The sequence below is a fragment of the Caenorhabditis elegans genome, chromosome V (assembly GCF_000002985.6).
Source record: "Caenorhabditis elegans chromosome V".
NCBI lineage: Eukaryota > Metazoa > Nematoda > Chromadorea > Rhabditida > Rhabditidae > Caenorhabditis > Caenorhabditis elegans.
This window is the reverse complement of record NC_003283.11, coordinates 16,727,173-16,744,923: the sequence shown is the minus strand read 5'-3', so window position 1 is coordinate 16,744,923 and position 17,751 is coordinate 16,727,173. Positions and strand designations below refer to the sequence as shown.

The window sequence follows — 17,751 nt, the reverse complement described above, 5'->3', positions numbered from 1 at the left end:
CACGCGTTGTCCGGCAGGTGATTGTCAATGAAGCGCGAAAAATTCAATGAGGAAGGGCTGAACCCCGTGGATATTTATTCACAAAAGATTAAATTTACAGATTGAAGATGACAAATTAAGCCTGACGAGTCTCCGATGTGAATCTGACTCCATTTTTTGTGACTTCTGCGTACAGGTTGTAGGTTCCGCTCTTCCACGTGTATCTTATAGTTTCAGGATCATTTTCGTGTGGAATTCCCATTGATCCCCACATGAAATCGAACAGCTCCGACACGTTTTGCACGCCGATTTCGTTGTCTTTTGGCGTTTTCTGGTTCAAGTATTTCTGAAAAATAGGATTCAAGCGAAAATCTTTGATCTACTGTGACGTTTTACGGGAACACAAAGTTGTGCGTATTGTGCAACACATTTGACGCACAAAATATCTCGTCGCGAAAACTACAGTAATCCTTTAAACGACTACTGTAGCACACATGTCGATTTACGGGTCCGATGTTAAAAATGATATTCAATTTTCTTTATTTTTCGTCATGTTTTGTAATTTTTTTTGTTTTCATTTAATATTTTATCGAATAAAAATTGAGCTCCGTAAATCGACACAAGCGCTACAGTAGTCATTTAAAAAGTTACTGTAGTTTTCGCGACGAGATATTTTGCGTGGAACATTACGCATTTTTCTGTTCCAGTTGTAACGTGGATAGAGATTTTGCTTCAAACAAACAAATCAAAAACAGTCTCCAATTCAGAAAATACACAAAAGAAAAGCGAAAAACTTTTCAATTTTGGCTGAATTTTCTGCTTGAATTCCCTCCAAAATAAGATTTTCGGATCAATCAGCGTCTGCGATCTCCGCCCACTTCATCTGATTGGATCAGAAGTGGGCGGAGCAAATTGTTCATTGGTCGCAGTTCTCGTTTTAGGGAACATTTAACCAATATTGAAAAATCTTGTTCTGCTAAGTCTAGGCGTAAGCATAAGCCAAAGCCTAACCCTAATCCTACGTCTAAGACTAAGACTAAGCGTAAGCCTAATCCCAAGCGTAAGTCTACGCCTAAGCCAAAGCCTAATATTTGCCTAAATCTAAGCCTAATAGTAAGCCTAAGCCAAGGCCTGATTTTTCCGAATTTTAGACTATTTTTGATTCGTTTGGATCGAAGCAACACAATAAAATTTAAAAAAAAACCCACCAAAACCAATAATATAACATCGATTTGCTTTAACTCAGGAATTCGAATTCTCAAACTCTCAAAGTGAGCGTGCGATTCAACTGGAAATGCAACTGGCTCGCCGGTCATTGTATTGAGCTCTTTCGCCTGCTTCCATTGCTCCGTGGTGATTATGTTATCGATGACTGTTGGTGACACGTACAGCGGGTTGAACAGGCAAATTCTTCGGAGATATCCTGAAAAAACTTTAATTTTTTTGAATAATATTTGATTTTGTAAGCAGATCTCTGGAGCTTGTGTGCCTTTAATGAGGGATTACGGTTTTTGTTATTACACATACGCGGAAAAAATACAGGAAAATTTCATAGCATAGTAGTGAAAGTTTAAAGTTACAGTACTCTTTAAAGGCGCACACCGTTTTGAAGTTAACAAAAATTGTCGTGGCGAGACCGGATACCGGGTTTTGGAAAATTGAAAATTTTAGCGTCTGGGTAATAATCAACATTCAAAAACGATGGATTTTCGAAATTACAGTAACCCCTTTTTAAAGGCGCACTACGAGTTTTGCACCATGTTCAAAGTATTTAAGCTCGCCGAGGCTGTTTACACTCATTTCGGTCCTTTTTTTGAGTTAAAATGTTATATTCAAATCGAAAGAAAGCAACTAACCTGGTTCAAAATACGGCAAAAGGCACATCACCTCCTCCTCCTTCCCATTGTACACAATCTTGAACACCTCCACTTCAAGCTTCTTCATCAATGCTCTCATCATTGCCTTGAGCATTTTAGTCAAACTAGCCGACCTTTCATCCCATTTCGCATGCTCCGTCTTGTTATTCTTGTCTCTCACAAAGTATTGATTCAGAATTCGATAGTAAAAGCAATCGACTTTGACACCTGGCTGGCGCAAAATCGAGTAGAGAGTTACAATGGCAATCGGTGCACTCGGGTACATCGAAGTGCATTCCTTTTTCTGAACGAGCACCCGATTCAATGAAATCTGTTCGATACAAGCTTCACCGGGGTACTCCTGGATTTCAACTTCGTAACGGTTACCGTCGTTTCCAATAAGCAAGATTTCCATACTATCAGTGTAGACATGCAGCTCAATGAGCTTGATGTGATTGTTCTTGAACTCGAAGACGAATGGCGTCGGCTCTGGAGCCTCTTCAGTTGGAGCATTGGGGGCAGTGGATTCCATTTTTAGAGTATAATATATAAGGCAAAAGAGAAGAAGGAGAATACAGAAATGAGTAGTAAACAGAAGAAACAACTGGCAGAAGAATGACGGTGGTAGTGGTTCACTAGCTAGTTGTAAGGTGGAACGCGCAATGTGCGCTATAAATCGATCGATGCGGGTCCTTGAAGAGCACGGTTATTGCACGGGAGACGTTACGTCATAAAAACGACATCTGGTTGGTACGCTGCATATGTACTCTACAGTGGCAGCTCATATATCGGTTCCTTGCAAAATGATGGGAAAGTGCTCAACTACCGAGGAAATGTTACAATGAAAAACACTGCCAATTTATTAAAATTCTCCCAAATGAAAAAAATCATTTTCCTAGATAATTTTTTGAACGAACATAGTAGAAAACCGCTATCTACTTTCAAAGCGCCTACCTGCCTGACTTCAAAACGAGCTCCACTTGCCTCACGCCTCAATACGTGGCTTATGCTAAACATATGTATGTGATTTTTTTTTTAATTTCTAAAATTGATTTTTAACAAAATGATAGAAATGAGTAGTGTCAAAATGCCGAAAAGAGGCAAAAGACCGGCGCCAGGCGAGTCAGGTTTCAGGCAGCCGTCATGCCCTGAAACCGCGCCTGCCTACCATGAAAGCCCTAGCAGTCAAGCTGAATAAATTAACTTGGCATATTTCAAAACACTCGGACGAAGAAAAAGAAACATTTTTTTTGGTCAACTTTCTCTGAAACTTTGTAAAATTAACTAATTGTCTTCCTAATTATTTTCCATATAAAAAAAAAAACATTGGAATCTACAATTGTTACTTAGAATTTCAAAAAATCGATATAAACTTCGCGTTTTTCAGTTGAAAACATTAGTTTTACAAATTCAAACTGTGACATCTTTAAAAACCGTTTTTTTTTAATTAAAAAAATACAATAATCGTCAAAAACAAAAAATCACCAAGAAAATCTTTATTCAAGTACACGAATTCTTGATTGATCGCTTACACAAAAATTTGCCCGTTTCCGTACAAAATCTAGTAAACCATTTTCCAACATTCTGCATTCCAGGTGCAACTGTCATATGAACACAAGTGGAATTATAGAAAAATTTCAAGTTGTTATAATTTGCCGGTGTACCATCAAGCCAATAAATAAAATCCTGGGCCGGTGCAAGTGCACCGATCAATATTTCGCCTATAAAATCGTAGATAGTCATGATGAAGCGGACTTCGTTCGCCGAGTGGATGGAGACCAGGTTTGCACATTTCTCAAGGCAAAAGTTCTGGGCCTGTGGGACTGTGAGATTCAAGTCAAAGCGGAGATAACATGACTTCTCGTAATTGTTCTTGCATCCATCTTCTGAAAATTATATTTTTTTGTAAAATATTGTAAAATATTAATCTTACTACCTTGAAAAGTTGCCGGAAGCTCGCAAACGAAGTTCATAACCTGACCGCATTGTTCGTTACCCCATTGCCCAGCTTCATCCCCAGAAGTTATGAAGTACACACAATTTCCATAGACAATATTTGGAAAACCTATGAATTTCTTTTGTTATGACGAATATTTAAAGTATCCCAAACCATCTGCAAAATTGCTATAATTCGCTGTTGATCCGTTTTCGATGTCCCATATGCATGAGATGGGTTCTCCAGCACTACACAGCAGACCCGACCACAGAAAATCAATGTCCTGGCCTTTTACAAAGTGTATCATTGCTCTGTTGTCCTGAAAGCGGGATCTAATTGGCTTATTATTTTTTCTTTTCCTGCCGGTCAAATCGCGGAAGGATTCGTAAATGAAAATTTGCCGAGCAAATCGAACACAGAACTACTTTTCAGTTTTGCAAGATACCTGTTCACTTTTTATGGAAAAAAGAGTGGCACCTCCATACCCATTACAAATTTTGTCGGCGTCTGGTCTTGCTTGATTTGAAGTTACCAGTTTCCAACACTTGTTGTTGACTAGGGTGAAGCCGTGCTGGCATGAGAAATCCGATGGGGCTGAAGACTTTAAAGGTGGAGTCTCGCCAGCAAGGAAAGTGTTTAAAACTGCTCCCATGATGCCAAAATGACCGAATATCAACAAAAAAAATGTTTTGAATTTTTTTATTTATTGTCAAAAAGTGACAATTGCTCAGTTTCAGTCACTCGTAATTTTGGAAGTCGACCAAAAAAATTTTGTTTCCTCCATTTTTTATACTTCAGTTTTGTTTTAATTGTTTGTATTAAACATTGTTGGGGTCGACACATGTGACATTGATTTGGATTTCCTCAAAAGCTCATACTTTTTAAAATTTCGGCAACTTGCCAAAACTATGACCAGAAATTATGAAAAATCTAAAAAGTTTTGGAGTTTTCTATTATGATTTTCGGTCATTTTGGATTATTAGAACTGTATTTAAACAAAATCCACACTGGCGCTACTGACTTAATCAGGGAGATCGGTTCGTATACCTATTGTGGTGGTTGAAATTTCTGGCGGTGATTGTGTGAATGTCGATTGTGATGTTGACGAAGATGACGACTCTAGAATTGAATTATTCTAAAGCATAGTGGACAAAGTTCTTAGAAGTTCTCTCCTTCCCCACCAGCCACCTAGGTTGTAGGATCACGTAGAACTCGAAGGTTTGGGTCGGAAAACGGCCTAGGCCTTCCTCTTGTAAACCCTAAGGCTAATCTCACCGGCTGTGAGACTATGGTGTTCACCAGTAAAATTTGGTGTCGGACCACGCTAGGAGCTTACCCTAACACCAGGTTCAAATCTTGCAACAAAAACCGAAAATCTGACATTTCAGTTCTTCTGGGCTTATTCGGCTTTCCCCTACCATAGTTGTCCCTTACCAGAGTATATCTGAGTGGCAGAAGAGCTGATGGTAGTCAGATGGGAGCTTGCTGTACTGGTTGCTAAATTTTTCAAGTCAATATGAATTTTGTTAGAACAACTTACTTTTCTGATTGGTTGTTGTAATAGTTGTTGTAATTTCAGCATTAGTTGTATAGTATTTTGTAGGTTCTGTAAAGTGTGTTTCTCCAGTTTATGTTTTATCGAGAAAACGAGACTTCACTTACCTGAATTCTCATCACAATTAGCTGCTGGCAATGCAAAAAATAGAGTAGAAAACATAATAGCTAAAACAAGAATTAACGTGCTAATTGCTCCGTATAGAATAAGCTTCCAGTTATCAAAAATTAATATCTGTATTTTTTGAGCTCTACTGGTTTTTAGTGGCACTGGCTTTGATGAGCTTGACGAGTTATCATAGAATGAAGTCATGTAGACAATAGTTATATTAAGCGAATTAATTTCAATTTCCCTTATCAGTACTTCCCTCTACTGAACCTGTCAGCAAAAATAATTTAAATTGTTATGCCAACATTCTACGAAGAACATTCAGAAAATGCTCAACCTGAAGATCAAACTCTACTCCAAAAGCTTCATCTTTTTGTATATGATCGCTGGAAAAGCTTGTTGATTGGAGGAATATCTCAAATTTGTATCATCACCTCAGTTGTTCTACTTACATATTTTCTAGCAAGGCAGCCAACATGTGAAGCAGGTATTTTGCTAGGAGAGATTTATTAATTACGTTGATATTTTTAAAGTTTTCGCAACAAGTTCTACTAGTACTCTGCAAACCATGACAACTTCAGACTCACTATCTTCACATACGAAACCTGGTAAGCAACTCTGAAGTTCATATTATTAAAAATCAACTTAAATTTAGATACAACAATTATATCCACCAGGACGTTGCCCATTTCCAGTACTATGCCGACGCACGGTAAGAAGCAGTATGTATTAGCTAGGTTCACTGCTCTTCATGTTATTAAAGCCAATGCAAAAGCACAGCTGTTTTCTAGCTTCGGATAACGTAACTTGTGCGGTTGGCTTCACCTACGTCAATAAAAAGTGCTGGAAGTTGATCACTGGCCCACAACGCAGAGCAGATGCGGACGAGGCTTGCATGAACCTCGGTGGATCTACACTTTTCTCAATCCGAAGTGATATAGTGAGCACAACCAAGACTAAAATTGCTCACCATTTTTTTAAAAGGAAAATCGAGCTCTGGTGGATTTCGTGAAAGACAAGCGAATCGAGAATCTGTGGACTGGGTTGATCTGTGTTGGGAAGAACTCATTTTCGTGTACTTGGGATGTGAATAGTGGAACAGCAGCCGTGTACAATAACTTTGCTGAAGGTAGCGATATTTAGTAACAAATATGAATTTTATCTTGAAGGTTATCCAAATAACGTGTATGGAGATTGCATTCACTATATGACTACTGGAACGCAAGCTGGACAATGGGCAAGCGGATCCTGTAACGAGACTATGAGCTTTGTGTGTGAGCTACCAGCTACGATTTATGGTAAGAACTCGAGGATCCATTACGTCAACGTATCCAATCAATTCCAGATGACACCTGCGACTACAACTACGACAGGTACTGCTACACGCCTCATTACTTCATAAAACACTCGAGTGAGGCTCAGCAATTCTGTGCAGGATTATGTTCCAACTCGGTATCGATTCATTCGGGAAACGAGAACCGATTCGTGCTGACACTCTACTTATACACAAACTCGTCAATTTTAATTGGTGGAATTGCTCCATCTTACGATTTTGTTCTTTGGTATGATGGGACACAAACGACTTATAATAATATCGACTCGATTGCGAATGGAAATTGTCTTTACTTGAATGACCTGAACACTCGAGGAAATTGGTTTGGGCTCAACTGTTTGACAAGCAGGAGTTGGTTCATTTGCAAGAGAAGGATCGGTGAAAATTGCTAGTACTGATTTTGTTGTAAAAACATCAAGGTACATACTGCGAACTATCAATTTGGTCTCCCTCCAGGACTAATATCGGATTATCGCTAGGAACGATAAGCCTATTAAATATTTGTTGTTCTATGATAACCAGAAACGTGTGTCAGAATGAAATAGCTTTTTCAGTATTTTTATACAAGAGGGGAATTTTCAAGGAGAGAATTCAAAAGATTGTCAACTGACATGAAGGGATACATTTTATCTATTGATTAGTGAACATTGAATTCTGAATAGAACATTGGTTGGGTAAAGTGTGTCACGAACATTTAAGATTTGAAGAAGTTTTATTCACATCAATAACTTCATCCCTAAAATCCCCACAGTCTAACATACAATCCCCGCGGGTCGTTTACACAAAAACCATGACCGCTTAACACAATCAATAGTGTACCAATAACCGGCACCACCCCACAAAATTCTCATAAACACACAAGTTCCATTCGAATTGTCTTGAATATTATTATAAAGCTGTGGTGATCCATCCATCCAAACAATGTAGTCGATGATGGGAGCCACCGCACCTAGTGCAATATATCCGTCCACATAGTAAATGGTTTGAATGAAACGATTTTCATTGGCAGAGTGGATTGAAACTAGGTTGGCGCATTTTGTGTTGCAGAACCGCTGGGCTTCAACGACAGTGTCGGAATCATCGTAGCGAAGGTAACAGTGATTGTTGTAGTTGTTGATGCAATTCTTGTCTTCAATCGGAAAGAATAAGTGATAAAATCAGCCGTGAGCCTTACCATGAACAGTTGGAGGAAGTTCACACACGAAACTCATCGTCATGTTGCATAGACCACTTTTCCATTGTCCAGCTTGTGTTCCAGTAATAATGAAGTAAACACAGTTTCCATAAGTGTTATCAGGGGATTCTGAAGAAAATATTAGTTTTCAAATGGAGCACGATTTTGATGATCTACAAAGCAAGAAACTTGGCAATGTCCTGTTTCCTTCATAGACACCTGCCGAGTAGAAAATCTTTGGATAAATGGTTATTTTGTAGCAATTAAAAAAAAACACAATTCGGTCGAGCTTACAATTAGGCCAGACCAAGCCATTCTTTGGAATGCCTCATTTTTTGTTTGTTTTATTTTTCCGAATACTGGAATTTTCTGGTATCTCTTTTTATCTCTTTCTCTAACCTTAAGTCTAAGCAAAAGTCAAAGCCAAAGCCTAAGCCTCAGCCTAAGCCTGAGCCTAAGCCCAAGCCTAAGTCTATCCCTAAGCCTAGCCTGAACGTTAAACCTTACCGCTAGCAAAACTATTATAGACCGACGTAGTCCCACTTTCCATATCCCAAGTGCACGAAAAAGTAGTTTTGCCGACGCAAATCAACCCCGTCCAAAGATTATCAACACCGGCGTTTAACATGAAACCCAGCATCGCATTATTTTCCTGTAATCCTATTTGAAATTGTCATTTACAAAGTAGAAGTACCTGTTCATTCCTAATCGAGAAAAGCGTTGAACCTCCATACCGCATGCATGCACCATCAGCATTTTCTCGTGTTTGCAAGTCTGTGAATAATCGCCAACACTTGTGATTGATATAAGTAAAGCCGACGGCGCAGGTTATGTTGTTTGGTGGTATCTTACCAGGCGTGCTGGAAGTTGGCAGTGGTTCAGTTGTAGTAGAAGCTGGGGAAGTGTCTGAAGTCTCGGAATTGTAGCACCCGTTTTTTTATTTTTCAACCTGAGTTAGACAAGGATTCTGTGAAACTTGATACAGTACTAGTTTGAAACGCAGGGGAGCTTGTGCCGGTATCTGTAAACCATTTTTAGAAAAATTTTGCCTCTCAACCTACATATTTCGCAGGCTGGTTGTTTTGTTAGACAATAGGTAACAATAACTGCTACAGTGATTATAATAATCTCAGAGGCTCCACCGATCAATATTATCCTCCTATGAAACTTCAGAAATTGACTCCATTTTTCAAACACTGAAGGCAAGCAGCCAGGCATAGATCGAAAAGTCGTAGCAACCTAGGGAAAAATTGATAAGGAAATTAATTCTCTTAAAACAATAATCCATTACATACATGAATGGTGGCGTGGTTCAAAAAATCAAAGCTTGCAAGAAGGCGAATTGAAATTGAATTTAAATTTTATTTCAGAGTTTCAGAGCAAAACAAATGGCAATATTCTACGACGACCCTCTTGAGAGACTAAATCAGCCGATAAAAACTAAATCTTATAGAAAGAAACAAGTGGTACAACGAGTACATGTATTTATTTTTGATAATTGGAAGCTTATTCTACTTGGAATATTGAACCTAATTTTTCTGATTATCGCGATTGTTTTTGCTATTTTATTCTTTGTTGGATCAGCGGATTGTGCACAGCTGCCCGGTAAGATCCAAAACTCTTAGAGTTTGGCAAATAACTTTGCAGATTACACAACAAGCCCAGCTTCTCAACTCACAACTTCTGCAATATCAAGTAGAACTTCAGAAGTTCAAACGAATGCGATAAGTGAGTTTTAATAAAGATAGCCTAGTATAGCACTGATATTTTCAGCAACTACTCAAGGAACACCTAGCAACAAAACTTCCACTACAACACCATCAACTAGTAAGGTTATTTGTGCGAGTGGCTTTACGTTAGTTGGAACCAAATGCGGGAAATTAGTTAGTTCCAATCAACCTAGAACCGAAGCAGACAGCATCTGTAAGGGTTACGGTGGCTCAACACTATTCTCTGTTCGGAATGAACAGGTTTGTACTTTAACACAATTCGAATTTAGCTATGCAAACGTGCCCCAATGAAAATGTTCTTGTTTGCAGGAAACTCGAGATATGCTTGATTTTGTGAAAGATTCAAATATTGACTTCCTGTGGACAGGCCTGGTGTGCAACCAAACGGCGCGCACCTCGTGTATTTGGGATGTGAAGAGTGGCACCACAGCTGACTATAATAACTTTGCGGATGGTGGGCAATCACGTTTATATAAGTTTTTCAAAATGGTTTTTAGGATTTCCAAATGTTGTCTATGGATATTGCATTTATTTCATTGTGACTGGAAATTCCGCCGGACAGTGGGGGAGTGAGCAGTGTAGTCAGTTGATGAATTTTGTCTGTGAACTTCCGACTACGATCCGTGGTAAGTTAGTTTAGCTGCAGACTTCAGGGGTCTTTTTTCACTGAAATTGACGAGAAAGTGAAATTTTGCTTAAAAAACGTGCGGCGACCTTGCGGCAAAACCTTGTTTTCCAGGAAGTCTGCGACACACTATAGTTATACTCAATTCTAATTTGACACGTGGTGTCAGAGTACCCCATTTCGGTTTGATCTACGAGAAATGCGGGAATATATAGGCAGATTTCTTGACTGATGTCGCACGGTTAAAAATGTGCTGACGTCACATTTTTCTAGGAGAAAAGTTCCCGCATTTTTGTAGGTCAAACCGTAATGTGACTGCCTGACACCGCGTGAATTGATAACTTCAGATCCCGATTGTAAATATAACTATAACAAGAATTGCTACATCCGATTCGATATCACCCTCACAATTCCTCAAGCTCAACGGTTTTGTAACGAGAAAGGCGCCGATTTAGTATCAATTCATTCGGCGAACGAAAATCGATTTATTTTAACAATTTACGATATTCACGGGCAGATTCTACTGGGCGGATTGGCTCCTGCAGTGGATTTTATTGTTTGGCTCGATGGGTCACCAACTACTTATAGTAATTTACTGTATTTTTATGATACACGGAGCTGTGTACTCATGACAGTTGCACGTGGAGGTCCTTATGATGGCGATTGGTATACAATGAACTGTAATGTTCAGGAGTTCTTTTTATGCAAACGGGCTATTGATTTTTGAAGTCGATTTTAATTTTATTACGTGATAACTTATTCAATTTTATTCGAAAGTTTATGATACTACGTGTTCAAAAAAATAAAATGTACTCTTTCAATACAAAAACCAATCATTTCTTATTTATACTCGAATTAAATTAATTGAAGTGAGTTCTTGATTTCTAGCATCTTGAGAAGTTTCCGACGTTTTCAGAAAAAATGGGATCTTCTAGTGAAACACGATCAAGTTACTCGGATATAAGTGATCGATATGCTAAGCGATATTATAAAATAAGAAATGGCAGTGATAAGGATGTAGTAAAGAAAAATGAGAAGAGCTGCTGTGAGAGGATGTGCATTTGTTGTTGCTGTAACGGTTTGAAATGTTTATGGGCAATTATCAAGTGCCCGTTTCAGTGTCTGCATTGTTGTGAGTTTTTTGTAGTAGCTTTTAAAGATCCACTCGAGACCTTGGCGTGTAAAACAATTTTCATATTTTGAGCCTATGTTTTGTTTTCAGTAATAGTGTCACCTTGCCTGATTCTCCTCTTCTGCCTTCTCACACTCGTCGTCATTGGAGTCTTGATGTATTATTTTCACAAAGAAATTATCGATTTTATTAAAGTCGATTTATAGCAAATAAAATATATTTTTTTATGATTGGAATTCAATTTTAACCATTTGAATGGAAGTTGGACCAACTTTCAAACTAAAATTGCAACAAGACTGAAAGAAAACATGTGGTTTATAATTAAGTAAATCAATATATCCAATACAGTTAGGTAATTGAAAATACAACAGGAGCCTCACTGGGATGTACAGAGTTCTCCGTTTTGCCAAGTATAACTTTCACAAATTTGTAGAGATCAAATGTCTTATTTAGAACTATTAGTTCGTGTATATTACATTTCAAATATGACAGTTGAATTATCAGAGGTGCAGTTAGAACATCTCCTATAGCTACTTTCAGCATCATTATAAAAAATTCAATAGAAGAGTTTCCAGTTTCAAAACAAAAGGGTAGAATGATCTGGAGAAAATAGCGTTAATGTGAAACATGCGTGAAACTAACCAGTTTAAATAATACCACTAGAAAGCTCTGAAAAAATATGTAATTGTGTAGAAACATGTGTTGTGGGGAGTGAAGATGTCTATTTTTCCTTATATCAATCATAATTGGAATGTAGATAAATGGAGTTAGAAACGATATTACAACGTTCAAAAACATATATAATACCTGAAATTTTGATTTAGTGTTGTCCCCATTTAATCTAATTTAACCGATGCAAGCGCGCAAAAAGAGACCACTAACCTCATTGCACGCTATGAAAATTTGAACTTTTTCTGTACTTAGAAGGCAGTACTGACGAAGGAAATGCAACATAAACGCTGCAGCATCCAGTGAAATGAAAAACACGTTAAGAGGTGTGATATACTTCCGTATGAAATCCTGGGACTTAAACGCGAAATGAATAGGCAAATGGTATTTCAGAGAATTTATAATTGCCAATAAAAACAATAGTAAATGGATTGTTTGTTGTAAAATGTGAAAGATAAATATCGAAGTCATAAAGAAAATGAACATGATCAAAATGCCAATTTTTCTGGAACAGAAGCATAAGCTGTATTTTCGTATACTAAATTGGATCAACTTACTTTACTAAAATATAATTGTCGCTCAAGCTGGCATACAGAAGCATCATTAGAGTAATCATCAATACTGCGGTCGAACAGAACCAATACGACCATTTTACAATTTTGTAAAAGAGTTGAACAAACGGTAAGTCCTGAAGCAGATATACTAGATCAGTTATTTTTTGAATTCACCAAAAAATTATAGTCTCTGCCAAAATCGCCAATTTACCAATTGATTGCCACGTACCTTTTCTTTTGATCGATTCAAATTGTGCACGTAAATATAAAATGGAAGAGTCAAGTACGAGATGAAAAAGAAAATCTGAATTGCTACAACAGATGATTCTTTTAATAAATCAGGAATATAAGAGAAATCAAGAGTTTCATTCATTTGTGATGCCTATAATGTTTGCACTGGCCTTTGGTAGACTCAAATCGTATCCATGGTTGCGAGATTTAAACAGGTGAAATTGGGAAGAAGCCTGGTTTGTTCAATTGAATTGCTGGAGACAGAGTCTGGCTGATTTTAAAAGCCTGGTGAACCGAATTTTTCAATTAAACAATTCAGGCTTATTTACAGTTTGAATCTCGCAACCATGGACATTATACTTATGTGCACAATTTGAACCGACCGAAAGAAAAAGTACGAGGCGATGTTATTCAAGTCCATTTATAGCGAATAAAATGAATTTTTAATGGGTTATTTTGTTTTATGCTGGGATGCAACTTTAACTTTTTGAATGGAAGTTGATCCAAATTTCAAACTACAATTACAACATTAGGGGAAGAAAACATGTAGTTTATTAAATGGACATAGACAATACAGTTAGGTGATTGAAAATGCAATAGGAGCCTCACTAGGATGTACAGAGTTCTCCGTTTTGCCAATTATAACTTTCACAAATTTGTGGAGATCAAATGAATCATTCAGAACAATTAATTCGTGTAAATTACATCTCAAATATGACAGTTGAATTATCAACGGTGCAGTTAGAACATCACCTATAGCTATTTTCATCATCATTAGAAAAAATTTACTATAAAAGTTTCCAGTGTCAAAACAATAGGGTAGAATTATCTGGAATAAGTAGCGTTAATGTGAAACATGGTTGAAACTAACCAATTTAAATAATACCACCAGAGAACTCTGAAAGAATATGTAATTGTGTAGAAACATGTGTTGTGGGGAGTGAAGATGTCTATTTTTCCTTATATCAATCATAATTGGAATGTAGATAAATGGAGTTAGAAACGATATTACAATGTTAAAAAACATATACAATGCCTGAAGTTTTCCGCTGCGAGCCCGCAAAACAAAAGGCCACTAACCTCATTGCACGCTATGAAAACTTGAACTTTCTCTGTATTTAGAACGCCGTACTGACGAAGCACATGCAACATAAACGCTGCAACATCCAGTAAAACGAAAAATACGTTCAGAGGTGTGATGTAATTGAGATACTGTGCTTTGAACGCGAAATGAAGAGGCGAACGGTATTTCAGAGAATTAATAATTGCTAATAGAAACAATAGTAAATGGATTGTTTGTTGTAAAATGTGAAAGATATATATCGAAGCCATAAAGAAAATAAATGGGATCCAAAGGATCATTCTTCTGGAAATTATTAAACATAAGTGCGCATACTAAACTGAATTGACTAACTTTGCTGACTTAAATTTGTCACTTAAGTTGATCACAAGCAATGACATCAGAGAAAACATCAATACAGAGGCAGAACAGAACCAATACGACCATTTGACTATTTTGTAGAAAAGTTGAACAAACGGAAGATCCTGAAGCAGAAGTATTAGTTCAAATTAATTTTCTCTAGCTAATTGTAACTGAGGTATGCTTTTATTTTTACCAATTATTGATTTCCACGTACCTTTTCTTTTGACCGATTCAAGTTGTGCACATAAATATAAAATGGAAGAGTCGAATAGGAGATGAAAAAGAAAGCAACTAATGCAACCATCGATGATGTCTCTAATAATTCGGGAATATAAGAGAAATCAAGAGTTGCATTCATTTACGATGTCTATAATGTTTACACTGGCTATTGGAAGACTCCAATCGTATCCATTGTTTCGAGGCTTGAACAGGTGAAATTGTGAAGAAACCTGGTTTGTTTAATTGAATTGCTAGAGAGGTAGTCAAGTTGCTTTTTCAGTTCTGAAAGTACAAAAAACTCTCAAAAAAATGAAGATCAATAGAAAAATTTGTGAGAACCCAATTAGTGTATTGAAAAATGGTTATAACTTTTCTACTATTTTCAAAGAGAGGTTATCAAACTTATTCCATTTAAAGCAAATGAAATTATTGATACCTACTATGATTGGGATTCGATTCTAGTTATTTGAATAAAAGTTGGTCCAAATTTCAAACTATAACTCCAGGTCTTCTCTGCTTTAAAGTTGATTGTTCCTCCAATGCTTCCTGTGTACATCGGCCCAAAAATTTTTGTAATTTCCAGGTAATCCGTTTGAGGAAAGTATAGAGTACAATTTTCAAAGCTTGCAGATTTCAACAGTTTCTGAAAAAAAGATATACGGTGTGCGGAAATAGATTTTGATAATAACTCACATCTCTAATTGAAACTGCATCTTCTATTGAAAATCGATCAATATGAACTTCGAATCGAACAAAATGGAATAAGTGTTGAATAGTAATAGAGTAAGCTTCCAAATCTCCACTCCCCACAAATCGTTTCGCCCTTTTCCACTGCTTCAAATGCACAATTTGCTCTAAATCGTCTGTCTCTCCATTGTTCGCAAAGTGAATTTCTTCTAATGTGCCGGCTTGGTAAAATGGTAGAATTAAAGCAATTTGGCTAACTTTCAGCTCTCCAAATACACATGTCTTGACGTAAATGCGATCAGTTCGTGATTTGAAATATTTAAGTAATAATTTGAAATACATGTCTCTTGTTTCTTCATCCCAAAGGAAGATTTCCAATGATTCAAATTCAAGGTTTGGAATTTGAAGAATTCCAGAAAATTTTTGCATAACGTTTTTAGCACAATTTTCCGTCTCATGTTTGATCTCATAATCATCATTCACAATAATAGTTGGAAAATCTTCTGAAACCCAAAGAACAAGTTTCCTGATTTGACAAGGAAGCTTATCCAGAAGCACTTCAAAACTACGGGACACTTTCCGAATCGCCAATCTGAAAAAAACCGGGGGTTACCAGATAAATTTGAAAAATAGGTGTGGCCGACCAATTAAGAGGCCTCCCGATTTCTGATTGGTTGGTCACACCCACATTTTGAAAACTTGACCAATAGCCTGCCGTGTGAGGCGAGCGTAACAAGCGCGCCCCGTACCCGACTCCAAAAAATTTGGAGGCAAAAGTTATGATTATAAATCGGAACCTAACTGCCTAAATCTACAAAATAAGTTGAATTTTTTAACCTACTTTGCTCCACAAGAATTTTAATTTAATTTAAAAAAAAACTCATTGCTCAATCGGATTTAATTTTTCCAATATTTGTTTAATAATCTCCACTGGCAATTTCAAAATTGGGGCATTTTGTACTCCTGATTTTGCTGCATTCATAATTTATCTGGAAACTTATATTATTTCAGTTTTAAAGCTTTGAAAAATCAATAAAAATCAGCTGGAAAATTGGAGAAAAAGGTGATTTTTCGATGAAAATTATTTAGAAAATGATATCACTGAAATTATGAATCAAAGATCGAAACACTCTGTCTGATAGCAACTTTCATATGACACATTATACAAGTTGTTTGCACAACGAAAAGGTCACTGATCAATTGAATTTCGAAAAAAAATTTGATTTTTACAAAAGAATTTCAGAAAAAAAAGAGAATTATTCAAGCTCCCTTATTGAATGCATATCTTTTCAAATTGAGGTATTTATTATATTACTGTTTTGAAGGCGGAGTACCATTTTTTATGCCTAAAATGGCTCAAAACTACCGAATTTCGCAGTGGGACGGTCTGGAAATCACTCAAAAAATTAATTCAAAATTTGAGGTTTTAGCTAAAAAAATAAGCATTTGTTTTCCAAAATGTTGAGCCACCATAACTTTTTTTTGAAAAATTTTCATTTATCAAATTTGGAAACTTCGGGCAATTTTTAGCCTAAAAGTATATAATTTGTTTCCCAAGAATATCTAGTTTTTGTTTCCAGGTGATTGCAGAATGTCTGGCAATCCTTGAAATTTTCGACAAAATTTCTAAAGACACAAAACACAGAACACAGTTTTTCGAAATTTTGAAATAAAAAATAAATAAAAACATAACGAACAAATTATAATCTATCATAATTGGATGAGAAATTTATTTCAGAATATTTTTAGAAAAAGTTCAAGCCATTTTCTCTAGAACCAGATATTAAGAACTTATTGAAGGTCCAATTTAAATGTCAAAATATGTCAGTCTCAAAAGTGCGTATTGTTTCTTGTCTTTGAGATATTTGTCCGAAATAGCCTCCAGATCCACAATCTTTTCAATATTCACGTTTAGCTTTTTATATTCTGCAAGTTTCGGATCGAACAGCCTTTTTGTTAGATCATCGAAAAAGTATGTTTCATCAAGCTCCCAAAAAAGTTTCCTTATCTGAAATTGGAATATAAAAAATGTCTGGAATTAGTCGTTTCTCAACCTTTTCTGCATCTGCACTATTCAAAATCTCTTGCTCGACTGCAGTTTTACACAAATAATTAATATAGTTTTTCGTGGCCTTAAATTGATATGACACTGTTATATATTTGTGCCGAATACCATCCTTTCCTTTCCATGGCCAATGGGTCTCTTTTGATCTATACTGGAAATGAAAAGTTTTAAAACGTTTTTTAATGAGGTAAAAACATTATTAGCAATTTTACCCAGTACTTGGCCATCCAACTGTCCAAAATCTTGATGGCAGGAAGTGTCCAATTTTGCCGCTCCAAGTTCCTTACTAATTTTTCTTGAACACTGGCATTCGCGAATCGTATTATTTCTTGAAACCATCGTCTACCTAGTTTTGGCTTTTGACTGTCACCAATACCAATTAAAATAGCAAAGCTCAAAATTAGAACGAAGAATCTACTCATAGTTTTGAGTTACTTCAACCAACGTTTTACACACTACTTTTTATACTAAATTC

General features: G+C 36.6%; 10 protein-coding genes and 1 non-coding gene across 11 annotated transcripts; 4 read left to right on the top strand and 7 right to left on the bottom strand.

Annotated features, from left to right (window-relative positions):
* Window positions 1–42: 42 nt before the first annotated feature.
* T25E12.6 (DUF38 domain-containing protein) lies at window positions 43–2,501 on the bottom strand. Its single transcript, NM_074836.4, has 3 exons — window positions 1,836–2,501; window positions 1,188–1,402; window positions 43–325 (listed from the first exon to the last, which is right to left on the bottom strand). The coding sequence occupies exons 1-3, from the start codon at window positions 2,365–2,367 to the stop codon at window positions 116–118; spliced, it is 957 nt and encodes a 318-aa protein (NP_507237.1). The 5' UTR covers window positions 2,368–2,501; the 3' UTR covers window positions 43–115.
* Window positions 2,502–3,335: 834 nt separating this feature from the next.
* clec-39 (C-type lectin domain-containing protein) lies at window positions 3,336–5,656 on the bottom strand (the record flags this gene model as incomplete). The annotated part of the gene is made up of 8 exons (NM_074835.4): window positions 5,434–5,656; window positions 5,312–5,377; window positions 5,206–5,268; window positions 4,819–4,890; window positions 4,217–4,365; window positions 3,946–4,090; window positions 3,769–3,900; window positions 3,336–3,721 (listed from the first exon to the last, which is right to left on the bottom strand). The coding sequence occupies exons 1-8, from the start codon at window positions 5,636–5,638 to the stop codon at window positions 3,336–3,338; spliced, it is 1,218 nt and encodes a 405-aa protein (NP_507236.3). The 5' UTR covers window positions 5,639–5,656.
* A 67-nt stretch (window positions 5,657–5,723) lies between these two features.
* clec-29 (C-type lectin domain-containing protein) lies at window positions 5,724–7,159 on the top strand (the record flags this gene model as incomplete). Its single annotated transcript, NM_074834.6, has 7 exons — window positions 5,724–5,921; window positions 5,968–6,042; window positions 6,090–6,146; window positions 6,226–6,374; window positions 6,419–6,563; window positions 6,604–6,732; window positions 6,780–7,159. Exons 1-7 carry the CDS (start codon window positions 5,732–5,734, stop codon window positions 7,157–7,159), a joined length of 1,125 nt encoding a protein of 374 aa, NP_507235.2. The 5' UTR covers window positions 5,724–5,731.
* A 319-nt stretch (window positions 7,160–7,478) lies between these two features.
* Window positions 7,479–9,159, bottom strand: clec-34 (C-type lectin domain-containing protein; the record flags this gene model as incomplete). Its single annotated transcript, NM_074833.2, has 6 exons — window positions 7,479–7,896; window positions 7,942–8,070; window positions 8,449–8,593; window positions 8,636–8,847; window positions 8,891–8,962; window positions 9,003–9,159. The coding sequence occupies 6 exons, from the start codon at window positions 9,157–9,159 to the stop codon at window positions 7,520–7,522; spliced, it is 1,092 nt and encodes a 363-aa protein (NP_507234.1). The 3' UTR covers window positions 7,479–7,519.
* Window positions 9,160–9,305: 146 nt separating this feature from the next.
* Window positions 9,306–11,103, top strand: clec-38 (C-type lectin domain-containing protein 38). Its single transcript, NM_074832.4, has 6 exons — window positions 9,306–9,546; window positions 9,589–9,669; window positions 9,715–9,911; window positions 9,981–10,125; window positions 10,169–10,297; window positions 10,644–11,103. The coding sequence occupies exons 1-6, from the start codon at window positions 9,330–9,332 to the stop codon at window positions 11,021–11,023; spliced, it is 1,149 nt and encodes a 382-aa protein (NP_507233.2). The 5' UTR covers window positions 9,306–9,329; the 3' UTR covers window positions 11,024–11,103.
* A 39-nt stretch (window positions 11,104–11,142) lies between these two features.
* T25E12.16 (uncharacterized protein) lies at window positions 11,143–11,651 on the top strand. The gene is made up of 3 exons (NM_001269794.4): window positions 11,143–11,165; window positions 11,213–11,428; window positions 11,519–11,651. Exons 2-3 carry the CDS (start codon window positions 11,218–11,220, stop codon window positions 11,632–11,634), a joined length of 327 nt encoding a protein of 108 aa, NP_001256723.1. The 5' UTR covers window positions 11,143–11,165; window positions 11,213–11,217; the 3' UTR covers window positions 11,635–11,651.
* Window positions 11,652–11,776: 125 nt separating this feature from the next.
* On the bottom strand, window positions 11,777–13,024 carry srz-100 (Serpentine Receptor, class Z; the record flags this gene model as incomplete). The annotated part of the gene is made up of 5 exons (NM_074831.3): window positions 11,777–12,028; window positions 12,071–12,235; window positions 12,311–12,602; window positions 12,655–12,785; window positions 12,881–13,024. The coding sequence occupies 5 exons, from the start codon at window positions 13,022–13,024 to the stop codon at window positions 11,777–11,779; spliced, it is 984 nt and encodes a 327-aa protein (NP_507232.3).
* Window positions 13,025–13,459: 435 nt separating this feature from the next.
* On the bottom strand, window positions 13,460–14,663 carry srz-99 (Serpentine Receptor, class Z; the record flags this gene model as incomplete). Its single annotated transcript, NM_001028985.1, has 5 exons — window positions 13,460–13,711; window positions 13,754–13,918; window positions 13,963–14,248; window positions 14,297–14,427; window positions 14,520–14,663. The coding sequence occupies 5 exons, from the start codon at window positions 14,661–14,663 to the stop codon at window positions 13,460–13,462; spliced, it is 978 nt and encodes a 325-aa protein (NP_001024156.1).
* Window positions 14,664–14,963: 300 nt separating this feature from the next.
* fbxa-127 (F-box domain-containing protein) lies at window positions 14,964–16,193 on the bottom strand (the record flags this gene model as incomplete). Its single annotated transcript, NM_001028984.1, has 3 exons — window positions 14,964–15,167; window positions 15,218–15,803; window positions 16,099–16,193. 3 exons carry the CDS (start codon window positions 16,191–16,193, stop codon window positions 14,964–14,966), a joined length of 885 nt encoding a protein of 294 aa, NP_001024155.1.
* Window positions 16,194–16,926: 733 nt separating this feature from the next.
* T25E12.14 (Peptidase_M75 domain-containing protein) lies at window positions 16,927–17,709 on the bottom strand. Its single transcript, NM_001129549.4, has 3 exons — window positions 17,489–17,709; window positions 17,266–17,427; window positions 16,927–17,219 (listed from the first exon to the last, which is right to left on the bottom strand). The coding sequence occupies exons 1-3, from the start codon at window positions 17,696–17,698 to the stop codon at window positions 17,019–17,021; spliced, it is 573 nt and encodes a 190-aa protein (NP_001123021.2). The 5' UTR covers window positions 17,699–17,709; the 3' UTR covers window positions 16,927–17,018.
* On the top strand, window positions 17,232–17,252 carry 21ur-15294. Its single transcript, NR_070086.1, has one exon.
* Window positions 17,710–17,751: the final 42 nt, after the last annotated feature.

Coding starts and splice junctions, on each gene's coding strand:
- T25E12.6 (NM_074836.4), bottom strand. CDS start 2,367: ATGGAATCCACTGCCCCCAATGCTCCAACTGAAGAGGCTCCAGAGCCG. Junction 1,403..1,835: donor TTTGCCGTATTTTGAACCAG/GTTAGTTGCTTT, acceptor AAGTTTTTTCAG/GATATCTCCGAAGAATTTGC. Junction 326..1,187: donor ATGTTATATTATTGGTTTTG/GTGGGTTTTTTT, acceptor CCTATTTTTCAG/AAATACTTGAACCAGAAAAC.
- clec-38 (NM_074832.4), top strand. CDS start 9,330: ATGGCAATATTCTACGACGACCCTCTTGAGAGACTAAATCAGCCGATA. Junction 9,547..9,588: donor GGATTGTGCACAGCTGCCCG/GTAAGATCCAAA, acceptor ATAACTTTGCAG/ATTACACAACAAGCCCAGCT. Junction 9,670..9,714: donor AGTTCAAACGAATGCGATAA/GTGAGTTTTAAT, acceptor TGATATTTTCAG/CAACTACTCAAGGAACACCT.
- T25E12.16 (NM_001269794.4), top strand. CDS start 11,218: ATGGGATCTTCTAGTGAAACACGATCAAGTTACTCGGATATAAGTGAT. Junction 11,429..11,518: donor GTTTCAGTGTCTGCATTGTT/GTGAGTTTTTTG, acceptor TTTTGTTTTCAG/TAATAGTGTCACCTTGCCTG.
- T25E12.14 (NM_001129549.4), bottom strand. CDS start 17,698: ATGAGTAGATTCTTCGTTCTAATTTTGAGCTTTGCTATTTTAATTGGT. Junction 17,428..17,488: donor GTTGGATGGCCAAGTACTGG/GTAAAATTGCTA, acceptor TTTCATTTCCAG/TATAGATCAAAAGAGACCCA. Junction 17,220..17,265: donor ATAGTGCAGATGCAGAAAAG/GTTGAGAAACGA, acceptor TTCCAATTTCAG/ATAAGGAAACTTTTTTGGGA.